This window comes from Cupressus sempervirens, chromosome 9, assembly GCF_028749045.1.
Source record: "Cupressus sempervirens isolate cs-2001-9-10 chromosome 9, ASM2874904v1, whole genome shotgun sequence".
Taxonomy (NCBI): domain Eukaryota; kingdom Viridiplantae; phylum Streptophyta; class Pinopsida; order Cupressales; family Cupressaceae; genus Cupressus; species Cupressus sempervirens.
Genome location: NC_143126.1, coordinates 761,512,073 through 761,534,689, shown reverse-complemented (window position 1 = coordinate 761,534,689; position 22,617 = coordinate 761,512,073). Strand labels below are relative to the sequence as shown.

Sequence of the window (22,617 nt, the reverse complement as noted above, 5' to 3'; positions counted from 1 at the left end):
ATGTTCTATGTGCCCTGCATCTTATCAAGAACATTAACTTCTTTAACATGAAGAATTCTTTCATGATTGACATATGGAAGGCTAATCTCCCGGCTTGGAAAACTTTTCTGCAAACCATTGGCCAAAAGAATGCCAAGGACTATAGATTCACTGAAAAGTTGCTTTGTTCTAACCTTCAAACTGCTGAGTTTAATGTTCAGGCTGATCCCTCTAATGCTGATCTTCTAAACCAAGCTATTGCTGCTAAAGATGCCCTTAGCAAGCATCAACAGGCTAAAATTCATGGAGCTAGAATTTGTTCCAGGATTAATTGGCTCCAACATGGTGATCAAGGGTCTAAATTCTTCTTTAACTTTCTTAAGCAAAAATAGATTAAGGAGGCTATTGACAAGCTTGTTATCAATAATCAAGAAGTCTCTGATCCTGCTTGTATCTCTATGGCTTTTGCTGATTACTATAGTAAGCTTTTTTCATCTGAAGATTCCTTGGAGGCTGAGGACATTAGGTCCAAATGCAGACCTCTTATTCCTAATAAATTAGATTCTGATGATGTTATGCTTCTTTCGGCTCCTATATCTATTGAAGAGATCAAGGGGGCTATTATAGCTCTCAAGGATGACAAGGCCCCTGGGCCGGATGGGCTTTCTGTTGAATTTTATAAGGCTAACCTTAGTTGGATTAGCAAGGATTTGTTTGATCTTTATAATGAGGCCATTAGTGTGGGCTCTCTTGGTCCTGAGATCAATAGAGGTATTATTAAACTCCTACCCAAGGAAGGGGATAAAACTCTTATCAAGAATTGGAGGCCTATTTCGCTCCTTAATGTTTCTTATAAAATTTTGGCTAAAATCTTAGCCCTTAGATTGGCTCACATTCTCCCTAAGTTTGTTAATAGTTCCCAAACTGGTTTCATTAAAGGTAGATATATCTTAGAGAATCTTATTACTGCTTGGGAAGCTATGGATTGGGCTAAATGTTCTCATCAAAACTCTGCTTTGCTCCTCCTTGACTTTGAGAGAGCTTATGATAGAGTTGAATGGAAGTTCATTATCATGATGTTGCAATCTTTTGGCTTCCCTCCTTACTTCTGTAAGGCTGTTCAAACTCTGCTCACTGATGCTTGTGCCCAAATTGAGATTAATGGTTCTATTTCAGACCCTTTCCCTCTTAGTCGGTCTATCAAACAAGGCTGCCCTCTAGCTCCTGCTCTTTTTGTTATTGTTACTGAAGCTTTATACTATATCCTTAGAGATGATTCTTTGTCCCCGGAAGTTAGAGGTCTTTACCTGCCCAATAATGAAGAGCTTATAAATAGTCAATTTGCTGATGACACTGCTGTCTTCTTTGAACTTACTGACAACAACCTTAAAAATCTGCAAATTAAGTTGGATTTATTTTGTACCATCTTGGGTGCTAGGGTCTCCCAGGCTAAGTCTATTTGCTTGGGTTGGACTGAGCAGCCTCCTGATTGGTTCTTTCAGCACAAGTTTCAATGGGGAGGCCCCAAGTATATGGTCAAGTATCTTGGTATTCCCTATTCTATAGATCCTTCTCTCAAGGACATGTGGGCTTGGGTTAAGGCCAAGATTGAGAATAAACTTAATAAATGGTATAATAGATCGTTATCTCTAGCTGGGAGAATTCAAGTTTGTCAAAAGCTTTTATCCTCTTACAGTATTTATTACTCCTCTGCCTGGATGTTCAATAACTACCAAATTCTTGAAATCCAAAAGGCCATCAGGCGTTTTCTCTGGTCTGATGGCAAGGGCAAAAGAAAATACCATGTTGTTAAATAAGATTGGTGCCATACTGATAAGTCCCTGGGGGGGTTGGGGTTAAAAGATCTCAAGCTGCAAGGTATTGCTCTTTCTGCCAAGTGGATTTTTCAATCATTAGAAGGTGATAGCCCCTGGAAAGTGCTTGTTAGACACAACATTGAGAGAGGCTTTCCCAAGAAAGCTAGATCTTGGAAAAACCTCCCATTCTGTGACCTTATTGTTGGTAAATTTCCGGTCATTGTTCAAGGTTCTGTTGTTTTTAAGTCTATATGGCGTGCTTGGGACCATGTCCGAAGGTTCATCACCAATAAGGAGTTTTATGATGATTATCAACTTCATGGTGAGAGATCCATTTGGTGGAATTTGAGTATAAACAATAAACCCTTAGCCCTCTACCAGGGATGCTCAGCCAAATATTGGGCTAAATCTGGTATTACTCAATTTGCTGATATCTTTGAGCATGATATTCTTATACCGTGGGATGATCTTAAGAGTAAATATAATTTGCCCCAATCTCACAAGAGGACTTATAATTTAATTATGCAAGCTTCTAATGACCTTCCTCTTGTTTGTCATGTGGACTCTTATAGGCACCTTAATTGTAAGTGGCCAGATGGAACTGTCTTAGATAAGCTAAAGGCAAAAAACATATACAAGATCATTGATCATAATGAGGATATTATTGCTCATTTGAACAAAATTTGGTACTGTTCTTTTGATAATAAAAATTGGAATAAATTGCTGAATTACATTTGGAAAAGTCCGGTTCAACCAAAGATTCAATGTTTTAAATGGCTTATGTTAATTGATAGACTTCCTATTAATAGAGATAATCAACATTCTAATTTATGTAATATTTGCAAGCTGCCTGATACTAGTTGACATATTTTTTTTGATTGTCTCTTCGCTAAAGAAATATGGAATCTTTTTGGTTTTTACTATCCCATTAATGTGAATATTCTTGAAATTGTTACGGGACACATTAATGGGCTTAGTAAAGATGCTAATTTTTTCTGGAATATGTTGTCTTCTAACATTCTTTGGCAGATCTAGAAATGCAGGAATGAGGAAAAGTACCAAGGTAAGCCAAGGGTTTTTACTGAGTTTTTTCATAAACTCACACATTTTAAAATATTCTTGCAGGTTCAAACCACCATGATTACTGAAAAGGAAAAATTTCAAAGATTTCTCAAGGATGGTCAAGCTACGTTCTTTTCTTATGAGCTTAAGTATGGATACCAATGGAGGAGGACATTGGATAATTTGTGTGTGTTCGAGCATACTTGCCGGAAGCTGAACCAAGCCATTAAAAAGAATCATAAGGCCAATCAAGAGCAGATCTTTATGCTATCCCAGATCCAAGAGCAAAAGAACATCGTTTGGATGGAAGGCCCACTCGGTTGGACCACGTGGGTGGATACCTATTCTGACATTTTACATTAGTTCGGTGATTCCCCCTTGTTTTGGGGTTTTGTTGTATGTGATCCTTATTGTATTTTTGCCTTCTTGGCGTCGGTGTGAGGCTATGCCTCCTTCTTGACTATTGGTGGATTGTTTATATTTTTTTTTGATCCCTCTATAGCTAATAGAAAAAAATTAAATGGACTTTTTATATGCAATAACACATTTTAATATTGTGCTATTGCTATCAGGATAACTGTGTAGTTTTTGAGTCAAACTCATTGACCCATATATCATGCCTAAGCGAAAGTGTCATTTTTGGCCAACCTACATGCATTTCAAAATGTGTTTTCATGTTTTAAAAACCCCACCAAGCTAAAGTGGAGATGCTTAGCCCAACTACATATTTTTATAATACATGTAAATAGCCATGAAAATATGGTTTTAATGACTTATATTTCCACTAAAACATGGTGGTGATTTTTGGACCAATGACATGTCTTTTGAAAACATGTAAATGACTATAAGAAGTGTATTATGCACTAAATCATTAATCCAAAGGCTAACTATAGATTTTTTTTGCATGAAAGCATGTGTTTTTAATACATGTGTTTACTCCTAAAAAACACAATTTCCTCTTCAAGGCTGAAAGTGGAGATTTTATTTTTGAGAGCATGCATTTTTTTATGTGTGTCTACCTTCCAAAAACGCGTCTAAAGGCAGCCCTTGAGCAAGTCTTCACTGGTGGTGATTTTCCATGCTATTGCATACATTATAATATATGCATTTGCATAAAGAAATCCTGTTTTTAACTTGTAGCCTGCATTTGGAGGATTTTTGGGCACATTTTCACATGCAAACATTTCAAAACAGGGCATCCATATATTAGCATGTGTTTTCCTTCAAAAAAGTTACGTTTTCAACCAAAAAAAGGCATGTTTGGGCATTTTTGAAGAGTGGTGAATTTGCAAGTGAAAGCACGTCAATATACACGTCTACGGTCAAAAACAGCCAGTCTTGGGCACATTTTTTGCCAAAAATGACTTATTTGTGAGTGCTTTCTACATTCAAATTCTTCCAAAGAGCTTCCTAGGGTATGTATTTTTTTCCAACTTGTTCTTCATCAATTCCAAGCTTAAAATGATGATGCCCTAGATGTCATTTTCTAATGCATTTGCATATTGGTTTTGATTTGGTCAAAGTTTGTTGCAAGTTTTGGGCATTTAATCTCTCTATCTCTACATCTCCAAATTTGAATCTTGACTATCCTCAATGTTTGAAATTCGAAATCTATATGTCTTGTAATATTGGACAAATCTAAAATCCTAAATCTCTAGGATTTATTTTAGATTTGCTCAAGATTTGGATAAAGACTTGTTTTCTCATTTTTGGTGGAGTTGAGGTAAAATTCCTTTGTTATTTTCCTTAAGGAATTGATGTATATATTTGTTTATTTGTGAATGCAAATCTCTGTCATTTCCATTTTCAAATTTGTATCTCTTTTTGTGTGCCTGAAGTTGCTTCTTCTATTTTCCATCTTCTTCTCCAAGTTGCATGTGCAAGGTTTCATTAACTTGCATATGCAGTCGGGTGTAAAATCTCGCTCTCAATAGAAAGGCAAGCTCACCGGTTTCCTCACATGTGAATGCAAGATAAAACCCCACCACCATGTGTTTCATGCACCCCCATATGGCTGCCCTATGGTTGAAGTTTCTCCCACATGCTTGTCAGATGGAATATCACTTTTGGACTTATTAAAACATGCTATGCCCAATGTGTTACCCATTTTTTCTTCTCATTCACTTCACTCCAATTTTTTTGGCCATACATGCAATGGACTCTGAAAAACCCGTTTTTAGTTTTTCTAATCAGTTTTTAGCCATTTTGAGCTTAACCCATATGCTCATTTGCTCTCCACAATCATCCCATACACTTTCCCTATTCATATTGTGCCCAATGGACCCATCTATGCTTCAAAGAACATACATTGGTTTTTTCTGGAAACTCAATAATGACAACATGCATAACCTTAGACATGCAAAGAAGAAAGAGGAACTCGAAGCAAGAGCGATCACATACTAGAGCTTAAAATGAGATGAGAGAATGATTGACAGAGGTGAAAAGAAACAAATGTTTTTTCCAAGAGTAGATCACCATTGCACTACAGAGCAAGCATGGATGCAAATTCATGTTCCGATTCAAGAGCTTCTACCAAACTCGAGCACGTCGACCATTGAGCATCCTATAGCAACATGAGGATAGAAAAAGGATGATGTAATTAAAGTTGTGACTTATCAAGCAATTGGGTTATTTTCATCACATGTAATGGAAAAACAAAATGTAATTGCATGTGATAGTATCATGTGCAAAGTTCTAACATACAATCAAGTTGCAATCGCATTAGGTATGCAACTTTGAATATGTCAAATAAGTGAGAAGTTTGTTAGATAATAAGCCAAGGTGTTTGAGGATTTCCACTTTTCCCTCCACCTTTCTCTCTCCTACTTTATATAAAGGAGGGAGTGGAGTTCGTTGTAAATAATCATCTTTTGGCAAGGCAAGAAAATTTGGTCAGTTTATATGTGCACTCTAAGACTTTGTGCTTGGATGTTAATCTAAATTGCTATAATAAAAGAGGCAACTCGCTTTCAATCTTTGTGTTGATTCAAGGTGTTACATGACGACATTTTCTAGATACTAATTTTGAGTTTTGGAGCTTTGGTCAAGAGGAATTTGATTTTCATCATGCAAACTTTGAGTTGCCTATTGCATTCAAAACCAATTTGAACTTTTGAAGACTATGTGTTACAGGAGGACAAATTGTTATATGTCCATCAAAATGACTACAAACTAGTAGAAAATCTGGAAATTAGATTAAAAAAAGTATGCACTTTCTAAAAAAACACCTGAAAATGTTACCCTATGAGCCCAAGCGAAGCCCTAGAAGTTACAAATAGTAGGACTAGATAGGTAAAGTCATGGAAAATGCAATTTCTTACCAATCTGGCCAAACTCAAAAAATAATATCACTACTAAAAGTACAAGAAATTATACCCAAATAAAATAAAAAATGCTCGAGAAAAGGAGTTAAATTGAGCAAGATATAAGCCCCTGAAATTGAACAGCAAAATCAAAAACTCAAATGGTGAAGGCAAAATATGAAAACCTTGCATTGGTATTAATAGAACATGTGATTAAATTTGATGGTCATATGGTCGTCGTAGCAAAAAGCAAATGACCCTATTTTGATGATCTAACTAGCATCAATTTTAATCGAGGGAAAATCTATGAAAGAAAATGATAGGCGTGTCTTTGTTGACTATGTATCTAACGTGGTAGGTGTCGATGTAGGAGTGATGTAGCAAATCACATGTGTTGATGTGTAGCGCTATTATTTTTTCACGATCGGCTATTGTTGCACCATACAATGATGTGGCACCAATGAGTCAAAGGAAGATGATGTGGTGCAAATGAGCCAAAGGAAGATGATGAGGTAGAACTATCATATGGCAAGCCTTTACTAGCCTGAATGTTGTCTATGTAGGCGATGTTTGGTTGTCATGTGACCAAATCATTTACCACCATGTGGCAAGGTGGTTGGGTTAGGCTAAGCAGGGTTTAGTGATACCACCTGTGGCAATGTTGTAACTAGCAAAAGACGGCGGGAGTATAGTTTAGTCCTGCATTCTTCCTGTGGTTGTTTTTTCAACTATTTATATATTTCGATACCCATAACAGAAGTAAAGAATAAGGGCTAATGGATTTGGGTCCACTGAGTTGGATGTTCTCTTGGCTTGCCAATTGTCGGTTGTCGGTTGATTGAATGTTGATTCGTAAATCACAATGATTCACTTGTGATTGACAGATTATATGTCCAATGATATACTAACAAGATGGAGACACAAGGGCTTGACACCTGAGAGATTTTAGCCATAAAAATGCTGAAAATATTTATGATAAATAATTGCAAAAAAAATGGAAAATCACATAAATATAATTTAAAAAATTGGATCGTTTTGTTTTGCGCAAATAGATCATATGCCTTGCATGTGCAAAAAAAATTCCACATTTAACTTTTGCCTAGTAAAGGCAAGTTTATAGTCAATTTTCATTTAAACAGCCTCCCAGGCGCAATGGTGATGCCCAAATAGTCTTATTCTACACTCACAATTGAATCAAGCAACATATTACACTTATTGAGGAGTTTTTACACCTTGAGAGCTCTGATACCATGTTAGAGTTTTAGGTGACTCTACAACACCCTCAAGAGCACATAAACAACCAAGATAACTTCCACAAGAGAATGACAAGACAATTGCATTATGACACAAGAATGATATGATTGATAATGGACATAATCAAAATGTATATAATAGGCTTGCTTATATAGGCAAGGCAATAAAAGGCTATGATAAGGAGTAGATAAGTTATCACCCACACAAGGTAAAATCGCATGTCCATCAAAGGTGCATTGTCCTCCATTATACAATGAAGTATGTAAAACATGTGGACGCGATAATGTGACAAGTGCAGTAAATGTGGATCTCACAAATAAAGTGGAATATGATAACTATCACGACCTAAAGTTGAATTTGTCCTACACCATGTGGTGAATATAGGAGCAAACTCTTAGGTGTCTCATATCTAAACTACTATGCAATGCATAATCCTAAGTGATCTTAAGTAAAGTGAAATTAGGAATAATTACACCAACAAATTCTTCTTGAAATTTTGAGCCTAGGAATCATCACTTTTTACCAATGGAAAATGTGTTCTAGATGGTCTTCAAGAAATCATCTAAATTTCTCAGTTGGGCATAAATAAAGGCTTTTGTGGAGATAAATTTATAAAAATTCATGGGACAAAACCCTGACATCAACATTGTTTATAGTAAGACTAGTCTACCCTGGATGATCTTGGAGTAGTCGTGCAAACTCTTAGGTGTCTTGTATGTAAACTACTATGCAATGCAAAATTCTACATAAGCTTAAGTAAATTGTAAATAGGGATATTTTGAGATTTTGCGCTTGGGAATCATCATTTTTAGCTATGAAAAATTTGCCCTTGATGGTCTTTGACAAATCATCCAGATTTTTCAATTGTGCATAAACAAATTATTGGGTAAACTTATAAATTCAAGGGACAAAACCTTGACGTAGGTATTTTTTACAGTAAAACTAATCTACCCTAGATGGTCTTGGAGTAGTCAGGCAAGCTTCTCAGTTGACAATAAGATTTATAGAGTGCTTTATAGAGGCATTTGAGTATTTCGAAATAAGCATTTTCTAAAATCCTAAATAAAATATTTTTTCGGGGGCGGGGGATTTACATTATCCTCTATTAAGAAAGACACATAGGAATCTAGCTTGCTTATCTACACATTCAACTCAAAGAAAGGGATCAGCTTTGTCATAAGCCTCGTAAGCCATGCCTTCAGATCCTCTAGAACCATGAAAAAATTTTCTTTGGTTGCAACCACTTGTGAATAAAAAGGTCATGAGTTTTATCTCTTAATAGAAAGAGACTATATTTGAAATAAACGTCACTTACTAGCATAGAGAAATTAAGAAATACACCCCATGATTAGTGCGGCATAAATATAAGTCTTAATATAAGAGCCCCTTACTATTCCATTAAGCATCCTTTATTTACATTATCTAAATCCAAATTTTCATATATTTTTTTGTATTCCATTTGCCTTGCTTTCTAGCATCCATCATCTTTGCCCTCTCTTCTAGAAGTTCTTATCATCTTACCATGCCTATTCTCTCAATTTTTCATGTGGGTTTTGAATGAATAATAAGAACATTATTAAGGCCAAAACATACCTATCAGCTACAATTTTATTAGCTTTTAATGCATTTTTAAGAGAAATATTGGCTATTATATTATTCTAGATTGAATAATTACAGCTTTAATAATGTTGACTATAACCCTTTTTTACAACAATGCAATTAAACATGAATATACAACAAAAGGAAAGCATAATATTTATAACAAATAACTAATTTTAACATCTAAGAGATAGCAATGTTTCGTTATACATACAACAAACAAACACATGCAAAGTCAATGATATGTCAAGAAAAAAATCATTATAGTAAAACAATCATATTAGCCCTGTTATACTATAAATACAAATTTGCAAAATTTTAACATTAATTCAACTAGTCTACAAATTCAAGCTTTTGAAAGTGTCTTTCCAGTTTTGCCTATTTATATGACCATTTTTGTCAAAATTCATAGCTTTAACTGCAACTTGCACACATAAATATGATTTATTTAAACCCCTTTGATTGAACAGTTTTGGAAGTGGATTGAGAGCAATGCCAGAATGCAAGAAGGCATAGAAGCACCCTTGAAATTCCAAATATGATATTTGAATAAACAACAATTGGAAAATAGATGTGATGGTATAGGGATAGGGAACCAATAGGAAAGAAGGCCCCATAAAACATATTTGTCAAACAACTTTGTAATACTGTTGACACCAAAAAAATGCATAAATAGCATAATGTTAGAGCTAGATGCATTATATTGTGCATAATCATCATTATCACAAGCAAAATACAATAGTTTACCTGTTCAAGAAATTTGTAAACCAGGGTCCTGCCTATTCCAAATGGTCTGGAAACTCCAGTAATAATAATATTACGTAATCCATTGCTATTCTTATGTAGCAACTGGTGGTTGTTTCGTCCAGACTCTTCCATTTGAGCCATTACAGTATTTTTTTCTTTCCTCAGGAGATATGTGTGTTTGAAAGTAGACAGTTTTATGCATCCAACCCTTTCTTTTGCTAAAGAAGGCCACCTACTACAGCAACTTGATGCAACACTGATAATCCGTAGGTTTAGCATTCACCTAAAGGATTAAAAAATAAAGATGGGCATTATTGGCAAATAAAAACATTAAAACTCTTATAATGCATTCCAACCGAACCTTGAAAACAATATTCAAATATATAAAACCTCTGTGTGTTGCATAGAACAAAGAGATGATATTACACACTGGTATCAACAATAATAGAGATTAGCCTTGATGGCAAATTAAAAATGGTCTTACAATGCATTTCAAGCCATCCTTGAAAACTATATTAAAAAGCAAATAACCTTTACATGTGTAAATGTATTAACAATCAAATAACTATATTAAAAGATGATATTACACACTGGTATCAACAATTAACAGAGATTAGCATTTCTGGCAAACCATAAATGGTCTTACAATGCATTTCAAGCCATCCATGAAAACTACATTAAAAAACAAATAATCTTTACTTGTTGCATAAAAAAAACGAGAATATTACACACTGGCTACAACAAGGATAGTACTCAGAGATATCAGATTTCCACAATCTATTATAATTACATTATAAGTTTTTAGATTTGATTGTGTATGTATTTTAGCATCAACATTTTGGATCACACTCCATAATCCATCATTAGGATGAATGAGAGCAAGAGATGTAACACCAAGCAAGTGATGAATGGATCATGGAGTGTGATTCAAAATGTTGATGCTAAAATACACACTCTATGATCCATCATTAGGATGAATGAGAACAAGAGATGTAACACCAAGCAAGTGATAGATGGATCATGGAGTGTGATCTGAAAGTTGATGCTAAAAATACATACACTGACTACAACAATGATAGTACTCAGAGATATCAGATTTCCACAATCCATTATAATTACATTATAAGTTTTTAGATTTGATTGTGTATATATTTTAGCATCAACATTTTGGATCACACTCTATGATCCATCATTAGGATGAATGAGGGCAAGAGATGTAACACCAAGCAAGTGATGGATGAATCATGTAGTGTGATTCAAAATGTTGATGCTAAAATACACACTCTATGATCCATCATTAGGATGAATAAGAGCAAGAGATGTAACACCAAACAAGTGATGGATGGATCATGGAGTGTGATCTGAAAGTTGATGCTAAAAATACATACAGAATTGAATCCAAAAACTTACAATGTAATGATAGTACTATTAACCCCAAGATACATGAAATGATCACTCATGAATTAAGACAGAAAACATAAGTTCTGTTGTACTTTATAAGTCAATATTCCAGAAAGAAACAACACAAAATTGAATTAGTAGAATTGACAAAATGATAGAACCACAAATACAAAGCCATAAGCAATTAGACATGGTAGACAAGCAAAGAAAAATCAAAATAGGTTTGAAGATTAGATCTGATTAGTTCTGGTATGCACTAAAATAGGACTTGAAAATGCAATATTATGGCCATTTATGTCACAAAAACTAATTCAATTTCAATTCAGATCATGCTCCCCATTGAAACCAGCATGCATGTAGTGCACATATGCATATAAATGTATATGATTGTGTGTGTGTGTGTGTGTATTTGCACGTACATGCATGCTACTTTCAAGTCATTGTGTCTACATAAGGAAAGGTAGATTATTTAAGACTTCCTTCCACAAGATGAAAAAAAAAAGGGATTAATAGATTCTTATAACTAGTGAAATAACATGGTGAAGGTCACGAATGTGTTTTCACACACTAAAAGTTGCTTATACAGATCTCAAATAGGAACAAGCATTTTAATAGCAGGTTTTATTTAGTATCAGGTGTAGAGGCTCCAATTAAGCATGCATGGTCATTAAAGCAATAAAAGAAATCTGCTTCAGCAAGGATTATGGAAACATGATGAAGCATTTTCATAGTTGTTTTAAAGAATCAATCTGATAGCGTCCAGATTGGATGGGGGTGATAAAATGTCGATTGTAACCGGCTTGATGGCAGTAGTCAATACATGAGATCTACATCTGACCCATGATCCTTGATATGAGAACAACTGCTAATACATCACACTACAAATACCAACACATATCTGTAATGTCCCCATTTTCAGTTTCACTAACAGCGCAGTTGTTGTTGACTTTCTGGATTTGTATCAGCTTGTTCACGGGGGTAATTTGATGTTGGCAACAAGCTCAAAGCGTTTAGAGAGTCATATTACACATTTTGATGTTATTTTCCGACTTCTGGTTTGGGCTTGCGGATTCTTCGAGGAAGTGTTTATATTTAGGAAGTCATCCAATCAGTCTGTTGATCATTTTTCATCAATGGGACTACTCCTAAGCAGTCAGATTCCAGCCACTGTTTTATTTCACTAAGGTTGTCATTACTTGAATATATTTATCAGGCGCCTCAATGTTATAGCTCATTGGATAGAACGTTTTTACTAATGGTATTCTTAGAAGTAACTTTAATTGTTAGAAATGTTCTAAAAGTAGTCTAAATCACTTTCCGGAGTTAAAAGGCTTAAAACATTAATAAGGTGATTTATTTTAAGGGATGGACCTTTGTTATTTAATATTTAATTGAGAATTAAATGAGAAGTGATTCTTATCAAATAAAAGCACTAAATATTCCTGGAAAAAAAGCTGGATTACCAAGTTCGTACCCTAGACCCTTGAACTGGGTTCTGGTGCGCCTGCAGGTCCTTGTGGGTATGCGTGGGTCTACACACCCACAGACCCGTGCGCATCTCCATGACTAGGTGCACATCGTGTGCACACCCAGCCTGCACCCGGGTGCACCTAGTAGGAACCTAAACACACCCACGGGTACCCATGGTCCAACTTAAAGTGGGACCAAATATCTAAAAAATCATTTTTTTTCCTTCTAGCCCTCAGATGACCTTCTATGAGGCTTCCAAACACTCATTTCATTTCACTTCTGTCTCACATTTTTCTCTCTCAATATTTTCTCTCCCTCTTGCCAATTTAAAGTGAGGTGATTTTATTAGACAAAAATTGATTGTCGAGTGCCAAATACCTTTTACAAAGCAGATTTAAGTGTTTAAAGTATGCATTTCAACTATAATTTTTAGTTTTTTGATAAATTCAATTTTTTGACGAGTTTTTATTTTTTTTCAAGCTTGTGAAGAAATTTTGAAGTATGTTTTTTTCTTTTTTTTAGACTGCACCAATGAGCAGTCAAAAGCTCATAAGGTAGGATGGAACTCAAAAAATTAAAATTGATAAAGGGTCTCCTTTATGGAGACACACTAAAAGAATTTCACAACTTCCTAGAGGTGGGGGGTTTCTTTTGAAATGTAATTTTTGCAATGCACAATATGAAAGTTCCTACAACAGAGTCAAACTTCATTTTTTTGGCCTGGGGGCAAAGGGATTAATATGTGTGGGGACCCAGGGCCAAATAAGAAGGGGTTGTCAACTAGACAAATAGCAGAACTTTTAAAAGAACAACAAGATTTTGACAGATTGGTTGCAAAAGGAAAACAAACCGGTTATCATTCTGGGAAAAAACCACCATCTCAACCAGTTGTGGCCTCTAGACATCCCTTCTTGCCTATGCCTTCTATGGAGAATGAAGATGTAGAACCACAAATCTCCACCTACAAGAGAGGTCCATTAGAGAAGGTATTTCAAAATAAGGCAAGAGGTATTGCTGATAAAAACATTGCACATTGCCTCTTTGTGCATGTTCTTCCATTCAATGTGTTGAGATCACCATACTGGACGAAAATGGTGAATATATTCTTTGTTGTATTTTCTGGGTAGATTGTATTATAATTTTTGCATCAATGTTTTGGATCACACTCTGTCATCCATCATCGAGATGAGAGAGCTAAAGGAAACATATGATGATGGACGACAGTGTAACAACCACTCTTTATCGGCCTTAACTAACAACTAGCATATCATAGAAATACAGTTACTACTTCATTTTCATGGGAAGGTTGTTATAACAGTTATGTTCATGTGAATGAAATTAATGGTTACAATCAATTAATCAGAAATTTCATAACTAGCAATTGATAGCATCATCAATAAATCTAAATAAAAAAATTAAGCTTTACATACCCTAAATTCCGAAACCGGAGTCCGCCTAGGGCAACATCTGTCAAACCCAGGTTAATCCATATATACCGCTTAGGGAACAAATAGCTATACCACTTTATCGTAATGACAAATACCATCAAATACCACTATATCATCTAGGGCATCAAATACCACTATATCATTTAGGGCATCAAATGCCACTGTACCATTCCTTTTATTTCTATTGCTAACTATGGCAATAACATATGGTTAGAAGATACACTCATATTCATTATTCACATAAATGAAAGACTAAAATAACAATCCATCAAATAAACCTACCTCTTGCATATAGATATATCCCATGTTCAGTTGGAAGATCAATCGATCTAACTGGTTACCAATTACACTGATGAGAAATGTTGCTTTCATTAAAGGAAATAACTAAATCAATGATATTAATCAATCCATCATATCTTCTACTTGTATAAACATCATAAAAGTAAAATACCAATTACCAACAAATGTTTGAATGAATAACTTATCTTTGTCTGGTGCATGTCCTAACATCTTGTGGAGAGGGGAAATACTGTCAGGGGCTTTACCTCCCAACCACAAACCCTTAAAATTTCCCCACATAATCTCATTCAAGAAAGGCCCTCCCTACCCGGAATAGACATGGAAACACCTTGTCCAACCACTAAGCATCTTGGTACTTAATTCCACCACTCAACTTGACAACAGGGTACATATTGGACAAACATGAGCTTACTTAGAAATTTGTAGAAATTTATTATAAAATTTATCATCTATGATAATTCTGATTTATATTCTTCTTTTGCAAGGATTTTCTTTACCTCTTCACCCTCTTTCATTGGCCATTCCAGCCAAGGTGAGTCGTTGGTGTTTGTTCAACTTGTTAATCATGGAATTCTATCTGTTTGTGGGTGCATCACTGGTATGCAACTGATGCAAAGATGTAATTCAAATCGGGCAACATGTCATTCTTATGATTCCAAACCACATTTGTTTAAAACAAACGACAATTCACAAACTGTTGCCCCACTTTTCATCGTCTTCTTGAGTAATAAAAGTGATTACTTGTGTCTTAGTGAATTCATATTTGTGTTTGAGTCTAGGTCTAAGCCCCTTAGGTGGAAAGAGTCTTCATCGGATTTCTCCATTTTCCCTTCTCCGCATTTCATAGCCAGGTAGTTTTTCCTTTGTGTTGAGTTGATCGTACAGGTAGGTTAGTGACTAGTCTGATGGAGATTCACGTTGCTCATACAAAGATCATTTACAGAGTTATATCTACTTGCGGTCTATCATTTTCTCAATAAGAACAAAAGCTTGCAAAGATCCGGACTTTGTCTTCTCCTCGATGGGTTTTCAGCCCATGAAGACGATTTTCTGCAAAGAGCACCAAATGATGCATTTGGATCAAAGTAAGAAAACAGTAAGGTGCCCTATGGAAAATTCATGTTTCCTTTATGATTATCTACCTCAAGAAATGTTCAAGATCCGTCACAACTCTCATAATCATTCCAGGCGGAAAACTCAAAACCAACTTCTCCTCGGCGAGTTTTCAACTCATGAAGTCGATTTTCCGCAAAAGGCAATTCTGAAGGAAAGGAAACAAAAGGTGGGTCCCTAATGAATTTTTGCACTCCTTTTAGACATTTACGAACCCAAAGAAGACAATAGTCTAAAGGTAAATTAAAAAGGAAGTGTGGGCGAAGAAATGGAAATTGTCTTCTCCTCAGTAGGTTTTCAACCCATGAAGACAATTTCTCGGATTTTAAAGAAAATCAAGTTTATAAGCAAATTCAACCTATAATTTGTGCATAAGACATCTCAAGATGATAATAGAAAGAATCTAATAACTACAGGAAAGAGTATATGCGCCAAAATTCAACTCAACGAATATTTTCCCATGGAGTACTCTATTGGTAACTTCCCGAAACTTAAAGGAAAACGGGAAAGTAAGTATGGGAAGATAGAAAGTTACCGTTGGGTCAACAGAACAGTGAAAAGACACCAAGATATCCATTAAACCACGCATTTACTATTTCAACGGATCTCTCCTTCAATTCATTTGTGTGGTGCAAATTCTGAAAATCAACGGATGAATTGAAGCTCCTATATAGATGGAAACATGAATAGTTACACAAACTACCGCTCTTTCTTGAACTGTTATTCTATTAATTTGCATAACTTTTTCAAAAAGCACTGATCTGTGCATTTGCTATTCTATTTCTTTTTTGGATTCAAAATTCATTTTCAAACAGAATGGCAACTAGATTTGCAGGTTTCGACGGGTTGAATGGAATTAAGTCTTCACTGCAAAATTTCATGGATACTTTTCTTCGTTTCTATGACATGCAAGATTTTCAGAAGAGAGTGAAGTCGGAGCCAATCCATCCCATTACTGAGAAGCTTCAAGGATGCAGGTTGGTCGAGGCAACTGGATTTCTAGTTGCAGTCCAAGCTCAGGAGTTAATCCATGAATGTATAAATCATTACAACCCAAACACAAGGGAAATTGTGTTACCAGTTGATACAGTGTTGATCTCCATTGACAGGCAAACTGTAGTGAATTACCTTTGAGTTCCAGAACGAGAGGAATTTTCAGATTTGACATTTGGAGGAGCCATTTCCGAGTTCTCTGCGAAGAAGATGATTTGGGTAAGGAAATCACGTAGTCATGGTTCCAAAAACCACGGAGCGCCAATGAAATATAAATTGGAGATGTATGAAGTCTTAAGGCACATGTTTGATCCGAATGGATATGCAAGGGAGGTGTTGCAGATTGGAAGGGTAATCAAACACATCACCACCATTGAAGACTACTGGGCCAATTGCAAGGACAAGTTCGAGAGCCGTGATCGTGCTTTCGCCAGGCTGACAGTGGATCATGTGAGGATGTATAAAGTTAATATTGATGTTGAAGGAGTAGAAGATGATGGTCAGAACATGTATAGTAACACCTATCTGACCAAGCTAAGAGGCACTCCGATCAGCTGCGAACCTTATGAAGATGCAGGAGAAGAGCTAGATATCATGATGGCCCAGATTATCAAGAGGACCAAGAAATAGGTCGAATGGACCACAGCCTGAAGGAGTCGAAGTAAAAGCACATCTGCTCAAGCTTCTCCAGCAGTTGCAGCGGCCTCTTCCTCTCAAGGTGGCACATCAGGTGTAACCTTGGCTGTCACTCAAGGACCAACTCAACCATCAGGTGGAGGTGATCAACCTCCTGACAAAAATGTTCCTTTGGCTAAGACTTGCCAAGACGGCTCCCTCTCGGTGATTGAAGCCCAACCAGAAGCTAAGAAGAAGAAGGCGGAAGAACCAAAAGATGGTGCGGTCACTCCAGTCCTCTCGCCTCATAGTAGCCCAATTCCATTTGTAAGTGTCGCACTTCTCCTACTGAGTAGTCCTCAAGTGCAGGTAGTGGATTTAGGAGATGGAGGAAGCAGTGATAGTGAATCTACTGAATCTGATGAGGCAACAAAGAAGACTTCAGAGGCAGAGAAAGGTCAAGATTCTTCAAAGCTCGTTTATAGGCTCCAAAGAATCCCTTCTCTTCAACCGTGAAAGCAATCACTCCGGTCAAGAGGAAGATGTTTAAGCATAGACTCACTTGGGACGGCCTCCAAAGTGATACGCACAGATTCATGGTTGGAGGATACTCTGGACAGGAAGAGAAAAAGGAAAGATGAAGGAGCCCCCAACAAGGATACCTTATCTCTTGCCATCCGTTCTGGATCAGCACTAAGCAAGGTTAAGAAGCAGAAGACCTTGTCCATTCTCGAACAAGATCCCGAAACAGGGCATCTAACAATGGAGATAACAAAGCCTACCAAAGAGGGAAGAATCAAGGATATGTCTACTAATGATTTTACCTTGCATTCAGTAGATCTTGGGGAAGCCAGACATGATACCAAGGTTGGCTTATGGAAGTCAACAAATGAGGCAATTGAAGGACAGCTGGAAAGCCTTAAATTGTCAAAGGTCAAGATGAAGGCAAAAATACAAGAACTAAATGGCTTCATCAGGCAATTGGTCAACACGTTGGCAAGCATCTCCAGAATGCCTATTACTAGTGATCCTATTGCTGCAAATGTTCAAGCACTCATCTCTTAGCTCCAAGAAGACAAACGCTTTGGGCAGATCGGTAGAGAGTGGAGCGGGAAACTCAAGTTGGAGGGACTCTCCATTATAGAACAAATTGGAAATGCTATATTGAGGTTGGAAACAGAGAAAGATAACATTTCAGCAAATAGAGCCACCTTGGCTGCGGAGAGAACTAAAAGTGAAGATTGTGTCTCTCTACTGAAGATGATTATCCACATGAAGGCAAAGGAGGCCGTCGAGGCGAAGATCTTGCCTAAAGGGCATGAGCCTTTATTTGAGTGGCTTCTGAGCATGCAGTTCAAGTCCGAAATGATCATGGCAGCAGAGGAAGGACTTAATGAAACTGAAGCTAAAGTGAAGAAGGATCAAGATAGAGATTATGAACTCCTGAGAGGTTTGCATACAGACTCGCAAACTAGTGGGCAAGGAAAGGGAACCATTGGAGTAACTGTCATGCAAACAAATTTCTCCAACTTCATAGATAGTCTAACAAGGATAGCTTCCAATCACCAGGATAGAGTTTTCGAACTCCATAAATTTGGCAGGTGTGTACACGTGGCCATGGAGGAAATGCAAGACCGTTTGAGTGTTGTCAAAGATTTGGCTAGAGAGCATTCTAAATGGATCTTGAGATATACTAATGTACATGTTCATAGGCATAAAGAATTAATTCCAATCATTGTAGCTGCTAAGGCCTATATGAAAAAAGCAGAAAAGGGAAAAAAGGCGAAGTGATTCATATTCTGCCTCTTTCATATTTTGATGTAATCATTGTAATGGACAAACTGGCTCCTTGCCATTTGTCATTTTTAAAGAGATGAACTGATTAAACTTCCTTTTTAACGGTCATCTCAAAATCCTATATGTATTGGAATGAAAGATTAATAAAAGATTCGCTACTTGATGTTGCAGAGCCAATTGAATGGTATTTTGTGTCAATTATTTTCTATTCCATTCTATTAGATGTTAATTCTATGTTTTCTCTTTTATCTGAATTAAAACAAGGAACGAACAGAGCTTCATTCCCCTATTTTGAGGCAGCGAACTGAATATGATAAGTATTGTAATCATAGGTTTAAGAGAAATCTCTTAGGTGTTTTCTTTCAAGTTAATCTTTCTTTCTCTGCAATTAGTTAGTATGCACTATTGAATTGTTAAGTCTTATGAGTTCATAAGATGTGTGAGTTCATAAACTTAATTAATCTTCTAAAATCATTTCTTGCCTGAGTTAAATCCTGTATAGGTTTGGCTCAGTTTACCTCTCTTGTTCTCGGGTCATAATTCATTGCAAATCTGCAATAGGGAGTTGTACCTAATAATTCAAAGGAAGGTTAGTCTTTTTAAAAACAACTTTCCAACTATTGTAAATAGATATTGTTCACAAATTTGGGTATCTAAGAGTTAAATATTAAAAAAAAAAAATTTGTTTACCAACACAAACGTATCATAATAAGGAAAGACTTGTTCTTTATGAGTCTCTCATTTTGTAAATCGGTCCCAATCTAATATTGACAATTTGCATTTGATCTTAAAGAAAAATAAAAAGGAATTGGCATAACATGAGCCGAGTGCATATATACTGAATGTACAGTTGATGCATACTTTAAAGAGAGTCAAATGCATGATTTAGCCATCAAGAAATTACTTGCATCGATTAAGAGTATGAAGAAAGAATGTAGAAAACACCAAAATAACCTGAAGCAAATGCTTGGTGGGATTCAGGAAGCCTTTGTTGAGCGGCTCAAGCCGACTTGACTGTGAAAAGAAAATGCTATCACTGGTATGGAGAAGCCCACAATGAAAACAAAGGTATTATGCTCGGTGTATAGGCAACAATTAGAGCCAAGAGAAGGGAAGAAGAATGTCGTTCCCTCGCAAACGTGAAATGTTTTTTAATCTTGAATAGGCTCAAGTGAGTCGCGGCTCAAGGTGGCAATTTCGATCAAGACCATCGGTTTCAAGTTCACCGATTTTTAAAAGAAGGAAAAGAGAGGCGACGCCAAGTGTACTTAGTCATCTCACATACAGAAATATAAATTGAATTTATTAAAGAGCTCCATTGAAAACATATATATATATATATGTGTGTGTGTGTGTGTGTATATATATACATATATTATTTTTAAATGATTTCATCATGCTATTATTGTATCTAAAGTTGCACTCATTAAAATACATATAACTATATACATTCATAGTTCGAAGAATATGGTTTATTATAACATCATATCCTCTTGATGTATATGTATATATACACATATTAATAAGTATATATATATATATATATATATCAAGGATAACTTTAAGACACCTCTCCTGAGAAAATATGTAAAATGCTAGCGAATTCAACATTAAATGAGCAGAAGAAATTTCTAATCAAGGGCAATTTTTTCATTCAAGGCAAGGGACAAAATTATTTTCTATTGTCGAAATTTTCCTTTCCCTATCAAAATTTAATAATAATTGTGGCAAATTAAATTTTTTTTTGGTATGTAAATAAATGTAGGCAATTTTTTCTATTGGTCATAAACATTTTTGCAATGTAAGAGGCGAATTAATTGTTTCATATAACGCAAAATATTAATATAGTTGGCTAATATGTTGATTTCCATAGAGATTATTTAATTTTTTGGTGAATTTACAGAGTCGCAAGTGGTCCATGGCCCACATGCCAAGTGTACACTATACAATGAACTTGTAGAATGCCAATCCATTAAGATTCAATTAATAATGTGTCTTATTTTATTGTCAACTCGGTCGTCATCACTTTTCATGTTATCATTTTTATGGTGAAAGAAAATAATTTGGACCGTTGATGTAAAATAAATCAACGGTTTCAGTTCTATTTCAGGCCTAATTTTAAATGCTATATCATTAAGTCTAAATCTCCCCGAAATCAGGTGACGTGTCCCAAAGCCCAAAACATAAAATAGTTGGCTACATGAGGGTAGCTGGAGACACACATCAGTAAACTGATAGACAATGCTCATCCCCAGGGAAAATATTATTTTATTCTAAGGGAGAAATAACATTGTCCAATAAGAAAACATTAGGGAAAGGCTGGAATTTTTTTTAAATAACTGTCCTAAATGTAGATTACATTGGCGATTGGACCGAGATTTGGGACCAATTATGTGTAAATTAATGAGCGATTAGCCTAGGATTTGGACCCGAATTATTTAATATCTCAGCGATGTGGTTGAACCCATATGTAGGTTTTATTCGCCAAATTGTGATTTCCCAAAGAGATGAAATAGCCAATTGGCAAAGATTTGCCACTTAAAAAATCACTGATATATATATGTAGGTGATGATAAAAGAAAAATGGAGACGACATCACCAAGCAACAAAGGTAACAGTTCTGAATATGAATTTTGATAATGATTAGCTATATATTTTTTATATGTTTGACCACCAAGTAGCTCATGGTATTGCCCAACATACACTTTTGCTTGCCTAGTCGTTTACCCTTAGCCATGGTGATTCAAGATTCATACCTATTTGCCCAGTGATGGTGGTGCCCTTGTGCCCAATTCTTTTCTGACAATGCTTCCACCCCTTTGACGTGCTCTCCACAAGGAAATTCTCCACAATTAAATCATATTCCTCACATAATAATAATTACCATAACAAGTTATTAACCATAAACAATCATAACGACTAACCGTCTTTTCATTTCCAATGAATTCATGATGAATAACCAACTTTCCAAAATAGCATTAAAATATCATCATAATGGTTAGCTAGCATGCCAATCTTCCTATGAAATTATAATGATTAACCATTTTACCATTTCACATGATTGTAACTAATTTTACCTGTCAACAGACTTCACATAAAACCTCAACGGTTATATGAACATTTCAAATGGAGCCAAATTTGGGATGTAACAAGCAGAGTGTGATCCTTTAGCTCTCTCATCCTAATGATGGATGACAGAGTGTGATCCAAAACATTGATGCAAAAATTATAACACAATCTACCCAGAAAATACAGCAAAGAATATTAATGGATTGTGGAAAACTACTATCAATGGTGTATATTTTTTTAAATGTTGTCTTTCATTTCATTTTCAAATTTGCATGTTTTTCATTTTGTTAATTACCCTTCTACTTCCATCTAAAACTCTCCAAGTTGCATATACAAGAAGCTCTTCATTCTAGTATATGCAATCGAGATTAAAAAGCCCATTTTAAACATTGACTAACTACCAAGAAGCAAGTTATTTGTTTCACATGCAAACGCAAGATAAAAGCCCACTTTTCAATCACATTACATCCTTTTACCCAGACTGCAAATGGACTTAAAACCCCCATTTGCAAGCTTTAAATGCTCACTGGTTGACTTATAATGGGACTTAAAAATCCCATTTATGAGAATATACATCACCACATGTATAGATATCCATTCTTGCTCCATTTTTTGATGTCCGCATATGCACTGCTGCCAGAAAACCCAATT

General features: G+C 35.7%; 1 protein-coding gene across 1 annotated transcript in view; it reads right to left on the bottom strand.

Moving 5' to 3' along the window:
- The window catches only part of LOC149540903 (uncharacterized), a 158,035-nt gene that overhangs the window by 129,088 nt on the left and 6,330 nt on the right, over positions 1-22,617 (bottom strand). Inside the window, exon 2 of the mRNA XM_089799759.1 lies at positions 9,761-10,043. Coding sequence (XP_089655885.1) covers positions 9,761-10,039 — 279 coding nt within the window. The 5' untranslated portion in view covers positions 10,040-10,043. The remainder of the gene's footprint in view (positions 1-9,760; positions 10,044-22,617) is intronic.